Here is a 13,993-nt window from a genome sequence, read left to right as displayed (position 1 = left end):
TCAGAGACAGTGCGATTGGCACAGGACAGAGCGGAATTTAGGGCTGTTGTACATAGGGTCGCTATGAGTCGCAAGCGACTCGACGGCACATAACACAATAACATTCTGGAATGTAAGCGAACCACTTATTTGTGTACCACAGGCAGTATAACTCTACAAAACTCTCTTAGTTTTGGGGGTAAAGACCAGAGACTGTACTTTAAGACCACCTCACTTCTCTGTTCTGTGGGACTGGTCTCTGCCCTCCCGGGGCTGCCCTTATTTAGTTCTTTAGTTCTACTGGGAACTTGTGTATGATTTACTACAGTGCTTTTGTGTTCTCTCAAGTTAATTTGATGTTTCTTCAGAGAAGAGCTTTTGTTCCTTGTATCTGCCTGTGTGAGTGTGTGTGTGTATATATATATATACATATGTGTATATATGTATATATGCACATATATATATATACACTATATATATATATATACACTATATATATACACACACACACCATATATACACACAGCACACATACTATATATATATATACACACTATTTTTTCTTTATAAACTTTTCAAGGTTAATATGTGATTTGACGTTATTATTTATTTCTATGTGTGAAATAAAAAACATCCACAGATGAGTAGATAGATATTTCCACTCCAAATAGAACATGAATTAAACATTGAATACTAATTTTAGATAAAAAAGATGAAAATTTGCTCTGCTGAAACCATTATTAAGATAATTTTGTTATTGTTAAACCTCAGAACTTTATGTTATGCCTTCCAACAGTAAATAGTTTTTAGCATGGACCTCTGCATATGTCCCAGCAGTAGTTTTTATCATCCACCTCGTGTGTTTACATCTGTATTTACAAATTATATGCATTGTTACTATGTTATCATAATACATGTTATAATTCTAAAACAGAAGCAAACGTTTTTATAAAAGATTGTAAAATACAAATTGATGTTTTAATATTTTGTTCTTGTGACACAATGAACCCTGTTCTATATCCCCCCACCACCCTTGAAGACCAGTGCTTTCATGTTTGTGGCCTAGGAAATTTGGAGCATTCTTTACTTTCATTGTTTGAAGAGGGAATTTGACATTTTTGCACTGCTATCTAACTGTATTTCATTTTACTTCTATTTATTTAAAACTCATATATCACATTATTATTTTTACTTTAAAAGCTGTCTCTACCTTAAATTTATAGAAGTGTGCATTCCTGTAATGTATTTTATGTATCAAGGAAATGAGCCTTAAGATCTGTTTGACTTCTTAGAAACTTACGACATTTTGCAAAGTTCTTACAGTGAATTTTTGGTTTGTACTTCTTTCTAAAATTATTTTTAAATTACTGAAATAAAGAATGACATTATTAGTGTGTTAATGACAGTATTTTATCACAAGGAAGTACAGATGAAAAGGGTAACATTTGGTATATGTTTTTGCTGTTGTTATGTGCCTTCGAGTTGCTTGCAACTCATAGCGACCCGATGTACAGCAGCGCTGAAATCTGCTCTATCCTGCGTCAACTTTATTGTCTCTGACACATCTACCTTCATTACCCTACTCACTGTATCATTCCATCTCATCAAAGGTCTCTCTCTCTTTCTCTGTTCCTCCACCCTTCCGAGCACAAAGTCCCTCTCCAAGGACTGTTCCCTTCTTACAGCATGCCCAAGGTATGTCAGATGAAGCCTCAGAGTCACAGTCATTGCCTCCAACTGGCTTCACCCTCTTCCGGAAGAACCTGTTTGTTTTCCTGGTAGTCCATGGTAAATTCAACACTGTTCTCCAGCACCACAGCTCAAAGGCATCAGTTCTCCTTCCATCATCCCTAGTCATTGTCCAGCTTTCCAACGCATAGCAAGCAATTTGCTAAACTATGGCCTGGATCAGGAGCACCTTAGTCTCCTGACTGACATCATTGCTCTTCAGTACTGTGGAGAGGTCCCTGATAAATATAATAACAAAATATATTAACTATAATACATACGGCACATACCAACAACAATAACAACATATAATTGAACTATAGTTTACCCGGCTGGGCCCCCCCCCCCCCCCCAGCTAAAGTGCCTGCTGAAGTCCTTTATCCTCCTAATGCAAAGTTGCCTGATTGAGAAGCAGCTCACCTGCCAAATTGGAGTTACTTCTCTCTTTCACTTAGGGCTTATGTTAGAATTTGGCTTCTTGTTTTCTTTGCTTATGGCCCCTTGGATCATAGTAAATCCTGCCCTCCTTTCCTCTGTATTCTCATGACTCTCCTTGTATCTTAATAAGAGGAGCATGATTGTCTGTTTAGATCTTCAGCACTTACCCTCTCAATTCAGGAAATGTTTATCAAGCTGTTTTCTCATGATATCATATTAGAACAATCAAAGACAAATACTGTCTTACTTAGATGGATTATGTTCCATGAGCCAAGCATAAGCATGTTAATATATTTCTTTTTTTAATAGAGTTGCTTTAGATAAAAACTTTTTTTTCTGCTGAACATTTTTACAATGTAGTTGACGAACGTGTTCAGAAAGAATGAAAATAGCTTTAGATATCTTGGACATTAAGTGATAAATTAAATACATCATTAAAACCAGATTGTTTTCTACAGAGAGTGATGATGATGATGAAAATATTGAAAAAAGATGATTGTTCTTTGAACTTGTGATTGTTCTAAAATAGACAATCTGGATGTTAAAATGTAGAGCTGTTACATTGAAGTGAACTCTAAGCTAGGATAGCTTCCCACTCCCATCTTGAGTCTTTGGTTTTTCAACCTGACTTATATGAGGTGGATTAATCTGTCAGCTTTTGTTCTTCTCCTGTTTGGTCTTCCATTAAGCTTTTTAGGGAGCTCTGGTGACCTGCTGAGTGAGGAGTTGCATTGCCAGCCTAAAGGCAGGTGGTTCAAATCCACCAGCCACTCAGTGAGAGAATGATAGGGGATCTCCATTTGTGAGATTTATAGCCTCTGAAAACTCAGTGTAAGGTTTTTAAATTAATTTTCACTTAAATTCTACCTCTGTATGTTTTAAAAATATAATCTCACTCTCTTCTATTTAAAGTGGTTTCTCGGTGTCAATTTTCTAAATACATTTGGATCTTTCAGTTTATAGTGAAAAGTGAAAAAGTTAGCTTCCACGTATGTGTATATCTTTAGGTGAGTGGGTAAATGAATTTTTTTCATGTAAAGATTAATTCTTGATAAATCTTTATAAATATGTTTTGTTTTTTGAGAATAGCTACTTACAGTCTCCTGTGGCTAATTTGAAATGACAAACAGAGCACCAATCTTTATTCTAAAAGTTTCCATTTGTGAGTATTTATAAAAATATATTTTCAAATACAGATACATATATTAGCTACTTTAAGAAATACTTAGGTTTTTTAAATTTTCACTGGAATCTTTTTATTCTTGTTTCAGATTATTTAGATAATGCTCTGATCTGCATGAACAGATTTAACATTTAAAATTTCTTTTTTTTTATAATTAAGTTTGTTTATTTTTCATTTCAATGGACATCTACAGAGATTTTGGAATTCCATTCATTCATTGTTGCACCCTTCTCCCCGCACAAACCCCCCCCCCCCGTTTGCTCCTCTCCTTGAAAAACAAAAGGAAAACTCTCTCATTGGTACACAATCCCCCCGTACCTCCCCAAACCCCACCCCTTACCCCCAAATATAATCCACTCTGGAATCCTCATTGCATACTCCTATGATAAAAATAATGCCCTAAAATATAATACTTTTTTTGCCCAATTGTGAAGTGGAAATGTTATGACTCTGCTTGGTACACTTTGAAAATGATCCGACAAAGAAAACTTTGCCATTAATATTTTCTGATCTGTTTGTACTAGATGACATTGTTGGGAGATACGATGATCTGTCCAAGTCTATTAATGAGAGAAATGAAAAACTTCAGATAACCCTGACCCGCTCGCTGAGTGTGCAGGATGGCTTGAATGAAATGCTGGACTGGATGGGAAGTGTAGAAAATTCTCTGAAAGAGCAAGGTCAAGTACCCTTAAACTCTGCTGCTCTGCAGGATATCATCAGCAAAAACATCGTAAGTGGCATTTTTAAAAAGGAAAATATCCCAGTGATGCATGAGAGAAACAACAAAATAAGCTCCAAGGATGGGTGGATTTATAGCAGTGTGGAAAGTGGTATTTTCACAAGTGTGCGAAATGAGTGTTCTTTGAAGTGTGGACAGAGCTTTGTATACTTTCTCTTGAATATGATCATATATTTTAGATGGCTTAAACAAAGATTGAATCCTGTCTTATTTATTGTTATTTTAGCCAACTGCACACACACTTAATCAAATCAATCTTATAGTTGTCTTCTTGTTGTTGTTCTGTGCCTTCGAGTTGCCTGCAATTCATAGTGACTCTATGTACAAAGGCCCTAAACCCTGTTCTATCCCTTGCCAATCTTATTGTCTCTGACATGCTAATCCCCATTACCCCAGTGACTAAATCAATCCATCTCATAGATGGTCTTCCTCTCTTGCACTGTCCCTCTACCCTTCTAAGCATGACATCCCGCTCCAATGACTGATACCGCCTTACAACATGCCCAAAGTATGTCAGATGGAGCTTCAGAATCCTTGCCTCCAAGGACCAGCCTGGCTTCACCCTCTCCAAGACGAATTTATTTGTTCTCTTAGCAGTCTATGGTATATTCAGAACTCGTCTCCAGCACCAAAGCTCAACTCTCCTTCTATCATCCCTAGTCATTGCCCCGCTCTCTCATGCATAACAAGTAATTGCAAAGACCAGGCCTGTAGCAGGTGCACCTTAGTCTCCAGACTGACATTGTTGCTCTTCAGTACTTTGGAGAGGTCTCTGACAGCAAACTTTCCCAATGCAATTTGTCTTTTAATTTCCTGGCTGCTGGCACCAAGAGTGTTGATTGTACAATCTATAAGCTCCATTAGATCACAGGGTTTGCTGGATAGCATCAACCTCTTGCCTCTTAAAAGCAACCAGCCAGCTGTTCTCCACTTTCCCTTGAGGAGATTTGGGTTGATATTTTTAAGGGACAGGTCACGCTTGTCATTCAGTCCCAACTGTTAACCTTCCATAGCTGCAGGTTATTCAGGTTTACGCTGTTACAGATAGTAATTTCTTTTTTTTTTTTTTTAAAAAAAAGGAAATGAGGATACCATCAAAGATACTATTATTTGTAAGCTCGCTATAACAGCCTATGCAATATTTGATTCATTTCAGATGTTGGAACAGGATATTGCAGGTCGCCAGAGCAGTATAAATGCTATGAATGAAAAAGTGAAGAAATTTATGGAAACAACCGACCCATCCACAGCATCATCACTGCAAGCCAAAATGAAGGACCTGTCTCTTCGGTTTTCCGAAGCAAGTCAGAAACACAAGGACAAACTTGCCAAAATGGAGGAGCTAAAAACCAAAGTGGAACTGTTTGAGAGCCTCTCAGAAAAGCTTCAGACGTTTTTAGAAACAAAATCTCAAGCTCTTACTGAGGCTGATGTGCCTGGGAAAGATGTCACTGAATTGTCTCAGTATATGCAGGTATGTTGCCTTGAATACAGGCGAGGCTAGTCATGTATTTTATTAAGGCATTAAGCTCAGGCATTTATTGGCAGAATTCTAATGAACTGTTATAATTTAAATTGCTTGTGGATTCATAAAGGTCTATGATTTTAACAGTCTTGATTTAAAAGTCTTGAGCACAGTCTCCTCCTTGTAGCCTTTGCTTATTGATAAGAAGTGAGCACCATTTATCCCTTGTTAGGCAGTTCTTATCAGGTCACTTCTGACTAGTGGTGACATCATGCACCTCAAAGCAATGTATTTCTTTGAGTTTTCAGTAGATAATTTTTTGGAAGTAGATCACTAGGCATTGAGATGCGTCTGGGTGGACTTTAACTTCCAACCTTTAGGTTAACAGCTGAGCAGGTTAATCATTTGTGCTACCTACTGACTTCTATTTATCATACTAAAAATTCCAGATTGTCATGGTAGTAGTATTATAAGTATCTTCATAACATGCCAGAGCCTACAGACAGACAAATTGAAATTCAGTAATGTGTACTGTGTTCTGTCTCAGCTTACCTTCTTACTACATGTTTATTTAAATGTGCAGTACTGAGCATAGCACCATTCTATGGAAATAGGAATAGAAATATGGTAAAATAGAGCAGAAATAGAAATAAAGTATGTATGTACTTTATTTTAAACAAAATTCCTTTTGAAAATCTAGAAATACCTACCTTGACTAAATATCTAAATGCTTTGTAGGAATCAACATCTGAATTCTTAGAACACAAAAAAGATCTTGAAGTTTTACACAGTCTCCTGAAAGAGATATCCAGTCATGGCTTACCAGGGGATAAGGCACTGGTTTTTGAAAAAACAAATAATTTGTCAAAGCAGTTCAAGGAGATGGAGGATACCATCAAAGAAAAGTAAGCATCATTTTTTTAAAAATGGGATTCTGCTGAATAATAATTAGATTGAAATACTAAGTACTCTCTCTCAAAATCAAGAGTGGGAACCAATTCATAACTGACCTTCCATTGGATTTCCAAGGGCAGTAAGTCACATGAAGGGCGATGCCTGGCTTTGAAAACCTGATGGACTGGAACTGGCGGGGGGTGGGGAGCGGTGCTTTGGATGAGCAGCGCAACTCCCCACAGTCTAGGTCACCAGAGGTCCTCTAACTATTAAAAAAATGAAACATTATGTAAGGGGGAAAAAAAAATAGTAATGGCACTGCCTTATTGAAAGTGATCTAAATTTGCTATTCTCTCTGAAAGCTTTGGCACATATCACACACAAATGACCTTGAAAGACTTTCTTTGTGGTTCATTGTTTTCTGAACCTATGCAGAAACTATTGTGTGATTGCAATATATTTAAGCATTTCTTTTTTATAATAGTTTGCTTTTTAGAAGTTATAGATAAAAACTGTTCCATAAAAAAAAAACTAACCCAAACATATTAAGAATACAGAAGGATAAACCTAAGTAACAATCAAAAGCTACACCAGGCTAAGACTTGTGACTTGTGGCCTAGTGCTGCAATCCCAAAGGCAGGTGGTTTGAATCCACCAGCTGCTCTGTGGGAGAAGGATGGGCATTCTCTTCCTGTGTGATTAACTGCCTCTGAGGGCCAGCTGTGGGTCAGTTCTGACTCTGTGGTACACAACATCATTCTCATAATGGCTCCTGATTACACATATGATTTTGCTAAACTTTATACAGATGCTCAAAAGAGATAAAAATGGTTAATTCTCTTTCAGCTTTTCCTTTTTTTTTTAATTCTTTACTTAAAACTTTTGGGTACTATGTATATTACTTAGAGAGCTGTATTCCCCACCGTGGTTCATGTGGCACAGAGGAGAGATCTTTGATTTTCTTAGATAATCTTTTTCTTCCTTCAGTTGGTTCTAATTTAAAAGCCCTCTAGTCATCAGTAATTAGTTCAGCTTCGGCAGGTTTTTATGTTCCAGTATTCCATGCACTTGCACATGTACACATGTCATCCGTGTGCCAAGTGAACTGTCACCACAGTTGTTCATCTGGTGGACGCATGTGTCCCTCCCTGGTGCTGAGCACACAGATCATAGACACTGTGCAGTGACCCGGGGAGCTCGTGGGAAAGGCACCAGTTACAACTCTACAGTCACTTGGTTGCACCTCAGTTTTGCAGATATGCATCTGTACACCTCAAAGTACACAGTTCATTAGTATGACTGTCATCTAGTGTGAAAACCACTAGAGGGCATTGATTTCCCCTCATTTCAGTGTTTGTAAAAGTTTCCCTCTGATTCTGTGCCGGCTGTCATTGAGCATCTTAAAAAGTGGACATCAAAGCTCACTGAAGCTAAATAATGCTAAGAGTGTTTGTGTGATCTCAGAGTTTATGTAGTGCCATTATTACATGTGGGTTACAGATTTCTTAACTCCTCGTATTTGTATAATATAAAATATAATCTTTATGAATAGTGATGATTAGATTCATCTCACCAGTTACGAAGCCTTGCCTCCAGTGTGCACAAGGGTAAAGTGGGAGTATGGGGATTGTTTCTGTTAATATTACTACTGATTTATGAATACCAATTTATTAGTAACCTTGGAACATCTCCCTTTCTGTCACTTAAACTTTTATGTTTTTTGTTGTCTAGAAAAGAGGCTGTGTCTTCCTGTCAAGAACAGATGGATACTTTCCAAGCCCTTGTCAGATCATTAAAGTCATGGATAAAAGAAACAACAGAACAAGTTCCCATTTTGCAGCCTTCCTTTGGTGCAGAGGATTTGAGAAAATCCTTGGAAGAGACTAAGGTGAATTATTGTGTATAAAATGATTTCTCATATTTGCTTTTCTTCCCTTCATCATATAGGCACTGTGTATTTTGGTGATTTCTAGGAATCTTCGCATATAGTTAATTGAACCTTTTGAAGAAGGACCCAAACTTTAAATTAATTCATGGGTTAAAAAATTATTCATAATTGCTCATTTTTCCAGAATTGGAATTTTCTCTCACACAAAATCTCTGAGTAGTACCAGCTACTTTTCAGTGCCATTTTTCATAATTTTAGCATCCTCTTCTTCATTAAGCATCTTACTCTAACAGATATAACTACAAATAGTATTTGAAAATGAAAATGAAGTCTCTAGCATAAATATTGTACATAGATTTTGTTATTCAATTAAAATCATAAAATATCTGATGATTCACAACAATTTTATTTTTAACTCTTTGTAGAAGTGTATGGTTGTTTTAAAAAAATATATATGACATTTTGAAGACTAAAGCTCACTATTAAATGGAATTCTGAATTCCCATTTTTTTATTTTGTCTCTAGTATGTTTTCTCTGATGGCTTGGCTGTCACATAGTGTGGTTTCCCACATTTTCAGTTGACAGTTACTTTTAGAACTCATGGCAGCTGCCTTCCAGTCTTCCCCAGAGCAGAATGCAGGATGGCCCCAGCCCCAGTTCCCACTGCTAACAGTGTTAACAGTCAACCAAGCTGTTGGAGCAAGTAGGGATGGTTTCCCCATCTACTCCCCCACAAAAGAGGGACCAGAAACATCATTGCTATTATGCTTAAGGAACTGAATTTAAATGTTCAACTTTAAATACAACAAAGGCAGAAAAATAATGTGTTTTTCAATTTTAAGAAATTACAAGAAAAGTGGAATTTAAAGACACCAGAGATTCAGAAGGTGAACAACAGTGGGATCTCATTATGTAACCTAATAAGTGCTGTGACTGCTCCTGCGAAAGCCATAGCAGCCGTTAAATCAGGTATGTGCTCACTTGTATGGCAAAATCAAGGAAGTGAGTCTACTTATGTTTGTGTATGTTATTTTTCAAATGATTGTGTAAAATAACTTCAGATACAAAGTAAATGTGATAAGAAGATGGCATTGATAAGCAGAGTAAAGTTGCCATAGAAAAGTATCTACACTAATAAAATTTCAAATCCTTTTGAGGTTTAACTTAGTTGAAGGATGCATTGGAGATGCAACCAAGTTAATTTTAAGGTGTCAAAGGGCATTACTTTGGAGAAGGGCCAGGTCAAATTCCAATTTATGTGTGTTTTTCCTTACTTAAATGAGATACTGAATTTTCTTTTCAAGTATTTCTGTTCACATTACAATATATGCTGAAGAAATTAATCACTTCATCTAGGAGAAGATCAACGAGTGACAGAAATAGGCTCTTTCTGTAGTCCCAAAGAAAATAATGATTTTCTGTATTAGCGAGTATGTTTAAATCATAATATGAAACGTGGTTAAAATCAGTCTTCTGAGCAAGAGAGAGAGCTGTGCATATATAATAACTTTAAAATTAATTTAAATAATTAGACTTTGAAAATGCAAATATATTGCTATGAATATTACAGGGTTTTGTTGTTTTTTGGGAGGGGTGGTATTTTTAAAGAAAGATCCAAGAATTCAAAAGGCCAGCTCCTGTTGTACTTCTAGTTTCTAAATAGTTTCTGTGCTTTATTGGGTTTGCCCAACCCCCCAGCTGTCTCTATTGTGATGTTCCAGCTGGGTCTTTCTCAGCCAACCATATATTTCCCTCTGTTAATCCTATTTCAGAGAATACTCACGTTTTATATGGTGTGATGATCTCTCCTAATCAGATTATCTGAAATAGGGTGGTGGGGGTTTTTTCTTAAGAAGAGGAGTTTTGTTGCCTGTATTTTATAGAAAATATTGCATTCTTGTGGTACTCTTGACAATTACCAATCATGGTAGAGCTTAATCACTGTTGATAGGCTGTGTTCACTTTCATCTGAAATGTCATTGTCTCTGACTTTTGAGTTTGAAGATGGAGAATGCAGAATACAATCCAGATCTTTAAATGTCTTTGTGTGCTTGGACTTTTCCTTATATAGTTGATTTAGGTGTGACATTTTGATTTCAGTTGCAAATGACAAATAAACTAAATCATATCAAATCACAATCAGTGGATACTAGAGTGAAAAAGGCTAACTGATGTTTTAAATATTGATTGAGGGGAGAAAAATACCAGTATTACATGTTTCTTTAATGAAAGAGAACTATCTGGTGGCTGAGTGTTAGGGAGTTGGGTTGCCAACCCAAAGGCATGTGGTTCAAATCCACTAGCTGCTCCTCAAGAGAAAGAGAAGTAATATCTTCCCGTGCAGTTTACAGCCTCTGCAAACCTGCTGGAGGATCAGCCATGAGTTGGTTCCGACTCTGTGGGAGATAACAACAACGTTAAGAAAAACTTTATATAGAAAAGAAGAAATATTTCAGTCTTTACATTTGGAACTTCACTTGACTTTGAAATTGTATCAGTATTCTACATTTTCAAATACCCGCAATTTTAGATGTCAGTATGTTTGAGGTTTGAGTTAAAGTTATCTGGTGCTAATGTCTGATTTGATGGCATGTAACACCAACTGCTGTTGATGTATATAAATACTGTAGAGTTTTATAATTACATCAGTGCTAATATTTTTGCAGGTAGCGCAATACTAAATGGTGAAGGGACACCTGCAGATACTCAGGAATTTCTGGCAAACAAAGGTGAATAATAATTTTAAATGACTATTGATTAAACTGTTTTGCTTAGCTTTATTTCAGAGAAAATCTTTCTAGAGGCCAGGAGTAGTTATCTGGAAATTTCAAAACGGAATTAAAATTATATTTTGTATTATAATATTCACATTTAATAAATACTAAATTATAAAATCCAAACACTTTATTCATCTCAAATTAGTAATATCCAGTAATTCAGCACTTGGGTTTATTCTTTTCTTTCAGTTTGAAATAGTTCATCCCAAAAGTTAACGTTTCTTTGAGCTAATTTGACAAAGTGTCCCCTCAGAAATTACTAAGTAATACTCCATGTTTAATTTTTTTGTTATGTTTAAGTTCCCCTTTTCATTTCACTTGTATTATGAAGTGTTCCTAAAGTAACTTTTCAGTAAGTAGCACTGCAAGATAATAATCAAACCTTTCCTAAAAATTCTAGGACTTTATGATCAGCTCAGAACTCAGCTCTCATGTTATGTTGGAACCAGCTCATAGCTAATCCCTCAGAGGATTTGCAGAGACTTTAAATCACGTGGGAAGAGACCTGGCCACCTTTTACCCACGGAGCAACTGGTGACTTTGCACCACTTGCTTTTGGGTAGGGAGTGCCATTCCTTACCCACGGAGCCACCAGAGCTCCCCTATACCATCAAGTCAGAACTGAACCATAGCTGATCCTCTGGTGGGTCTTCAGAGGCAGTTAATAGCAAAGGAGGAGATTGCCCATCCTTTTCTCGCAGAGGAACTGGTGGATTCGAACCGCATGCCTCAGGGTTGTAGTGCAACTTCTTGCCACTAGGCTACCAGAGCTTCCTAGATAGTAGGCTTTATATGGACAAAATAGAAGAAAGTATCATGTGAAATTTAAAAATTCATTTCAGTGAAATATATTTGTGTGTGTGTGTGTGTGTGTTTTCTTTTTCACTCCTAGAATTAACATCTATTAAAAAAGATATGACTGATATAAGTCATGGCTATGAAGACCTCGGCCTCTTACTCAAGGACAAAATAGCTGAATTGAATACCAAGCTCTCCAAATTGCAAAAGGCTCAGGATGAATCAAGCACAATGATGCAATGGCTACAGAAAATGAACAAAACAGCAACAAAATGGCATCAGGCGCCTACACCTACAGATAGTGAAGCTGTGAAAACGCAAGTTGAGCAAAATAAGGTCTGTTTCATGGATGCATTTATTGAGAACCGCATTGAGACCTGAACCTTGGTGGCCGATAGCCTTGTCTTGAATTCTTGCTCTCTGTGACCTCCAGCAGATGTTGCCAGTTTGTTCACTTGCCTCTGTAGAGCAGAATGATAATATAGTTAACCTTTTTTGCATACAAACCTTATAAAGATGCATGAACTATTCAGTGTGAGTTATTTGGTCCTCTTTAAATAAGTTTAAGCCTGGTATATTAACCGGTTAATGATTTAAAAGGATTATTTAGGGGCTTAAGAAAACTAGAGATATATTCTGTCCAGTACAAAATAGAGTAGTGCGTTATACTTGCCCCTTTGATAGCTGGTGTTTCTTTCTACAGCTGTCAAGGCTGGGAGATAGTTCTATACAGCAGCAATGGTGGCAAAAGTTTCTATAAGTTACTAATCACTAATGTATTAAACTCTGTAATGTGTTGTTTTTTAAAAAGTGCTTAATCCATTCTAGATTCTCAAATTCAGACTGCCCTATCAAGGCTGATTTACTTAATATTCACACAGTACTACAGAATATAATCTTTTCTTGCCAGAGGGGTTTGAGAGAAATATGAAATTCTTTCTCCATCCTGGGGACTAGACTCATTGTCTCTCTGGCTGTGTCATTCCTTCTTTGTGAGATTCCTTCATCAGATGATTGAAAACTAGATAAGTCAGAAGAATGTTAAATAATTAACTCTTGAGTTCAGACCCTCACCCCCTTCAGCGTTTTTACAGTGGGATTTTTCCTCTTTTGGTCATGCTAGAGAAAAATATGCTTCATTAACATTGTGTTTTTGTCTTTGGATGTCTACATACTTTTAGTGTAGTTACTGTATTATTTCTTTTTCCCTTGTTAGTCATTTGAAGCAGAACTGAAACAAAATGTAAATAAAGTACAGGAGTTGAAAGACACATTGGCGGAGCTGTTGGAGGAGAACCCAGATACTCCAGAGGCCCCCAAATGGAAACAGATGTTGGCAGAAATAGGTGTGTTGTATTTCTTATACCAGAGCCTATAAACAGAAGCATAATCTTTTTCATTTTTATTATAATCCTTATATAAAGATTTTTAAGCAGTTTCATTTAACTTTTGGTTTACTTGAATGTTTCAGAATCTATTTGTTTTATATTTAACAATATCATTTCAGATTATATTGCGCTGAGATTTGACATAGCTTGGTTTTTCTTGCTAAAATAGGAATGAAATATATTTTTATGAAGGAAGTTGATACTACAGAAAAATGTGCATATTGCCTGTTTAATTTTTTTGTGTGTTTCTCATTTTCTTTCATGATGCTCATTTTTAGGTCATGGAGGTACTTTGAGGATCTCTACTGACTTATTCTCTTCCTTAACAAGTGTTAAAAAGTCTCTCCACGAAAGTCTGAAAGTTCTGAGTGTTGAGCCAAAGCTTCCTTTCTACCCAGGCCTGTTCCTATTTAAACTGTTCCTCACTTACCATTTCCTTCCAAAGCCTCTTATCTTATCTCACCCCTTTTCATTATCTTAATGATAGAAAACAAGAGTATAATAATGAGATAATAATTGTACCTCCTGTATAGCATTGCTTAGAGAATTCTGTGAGTTATTCTGTGTACAGTTGAGACAAATGGTACCTAGCATGTAGTGTTTATCATGTATCTTAGTTCTCTAAGGCTGCTATAGTAGCGATTCCACAAGTGAATAGCTTTGACAAATTTGTTCTCTTGTAGTTGGTTATGTACATGTTATGTACTCTTGA

The 13,993-nt window shown here is 36.4% G+C and overlaps 1 protein-coding gene across 3 annotated transcripts in view; it reads left to right on the top strand.

Moving 5' to 3' along the window:
- DST (dystonin) overlaps positions 1–13,993 on the top strand; it is a 674,592-nt gene that overhangs the window by 533,689 nt on the left and 126,910 nt on the right. For all 3 annotated transcript variants that reach the window (XM_006893143.1, XM_006893142.1, XM_006893144.1), the window contains 8 exons: positions 3,853–4,061; positions 5,227–5,544; positions 6,274–6,440; positions 8,161–8,317; positions 9,161–9,287; positions 10,985–11,047; positions 11,988–12,229; positions 13,110–13,239. In XM_006893143.1, the coding sequence (XP_006893205.1) occupies positions 3,853–4,061; positions 5,227–5,544; positions 6,274–6,440; positions 8,161–8,317; positions 9,161–9,287; positions 10,985–11,047; positions 11,988–12,229; positions 13,110–13,239 (1,413 nt within the window). The remainder of the gene's footprint in view (positions 1–3,852; positions 4,062–5,226; positions 5,545–6,273; positions 6,441–8,160; positions 8,318–9,160; positions 9,288–10,984; positions 11,048–11,987; positions 12,230–13,109; positions 13,240–13,993) is intronic.

The sequence above is a fragment of the Elephantulus edwardii genome, unplaced genomic scaffold, assembly GCF_000299155.1.
Source record: "Elephantulus edwardii isolate Elephantulus edwardi_28Jun2011 unplaced genomic scaffold, EleEdw1.0 scaffold00124, whole genome shotgun sequence".
Lineage (NCBI taxonomy): Eukaryota > Metazoa > Chordata > Mammalia > Macroscelidea > Macroscelididae > Elephantulus > Elephantulus edwardii.
This window is presented reverse-complemented; position numbering and strand designations above follow the sequence as displayed.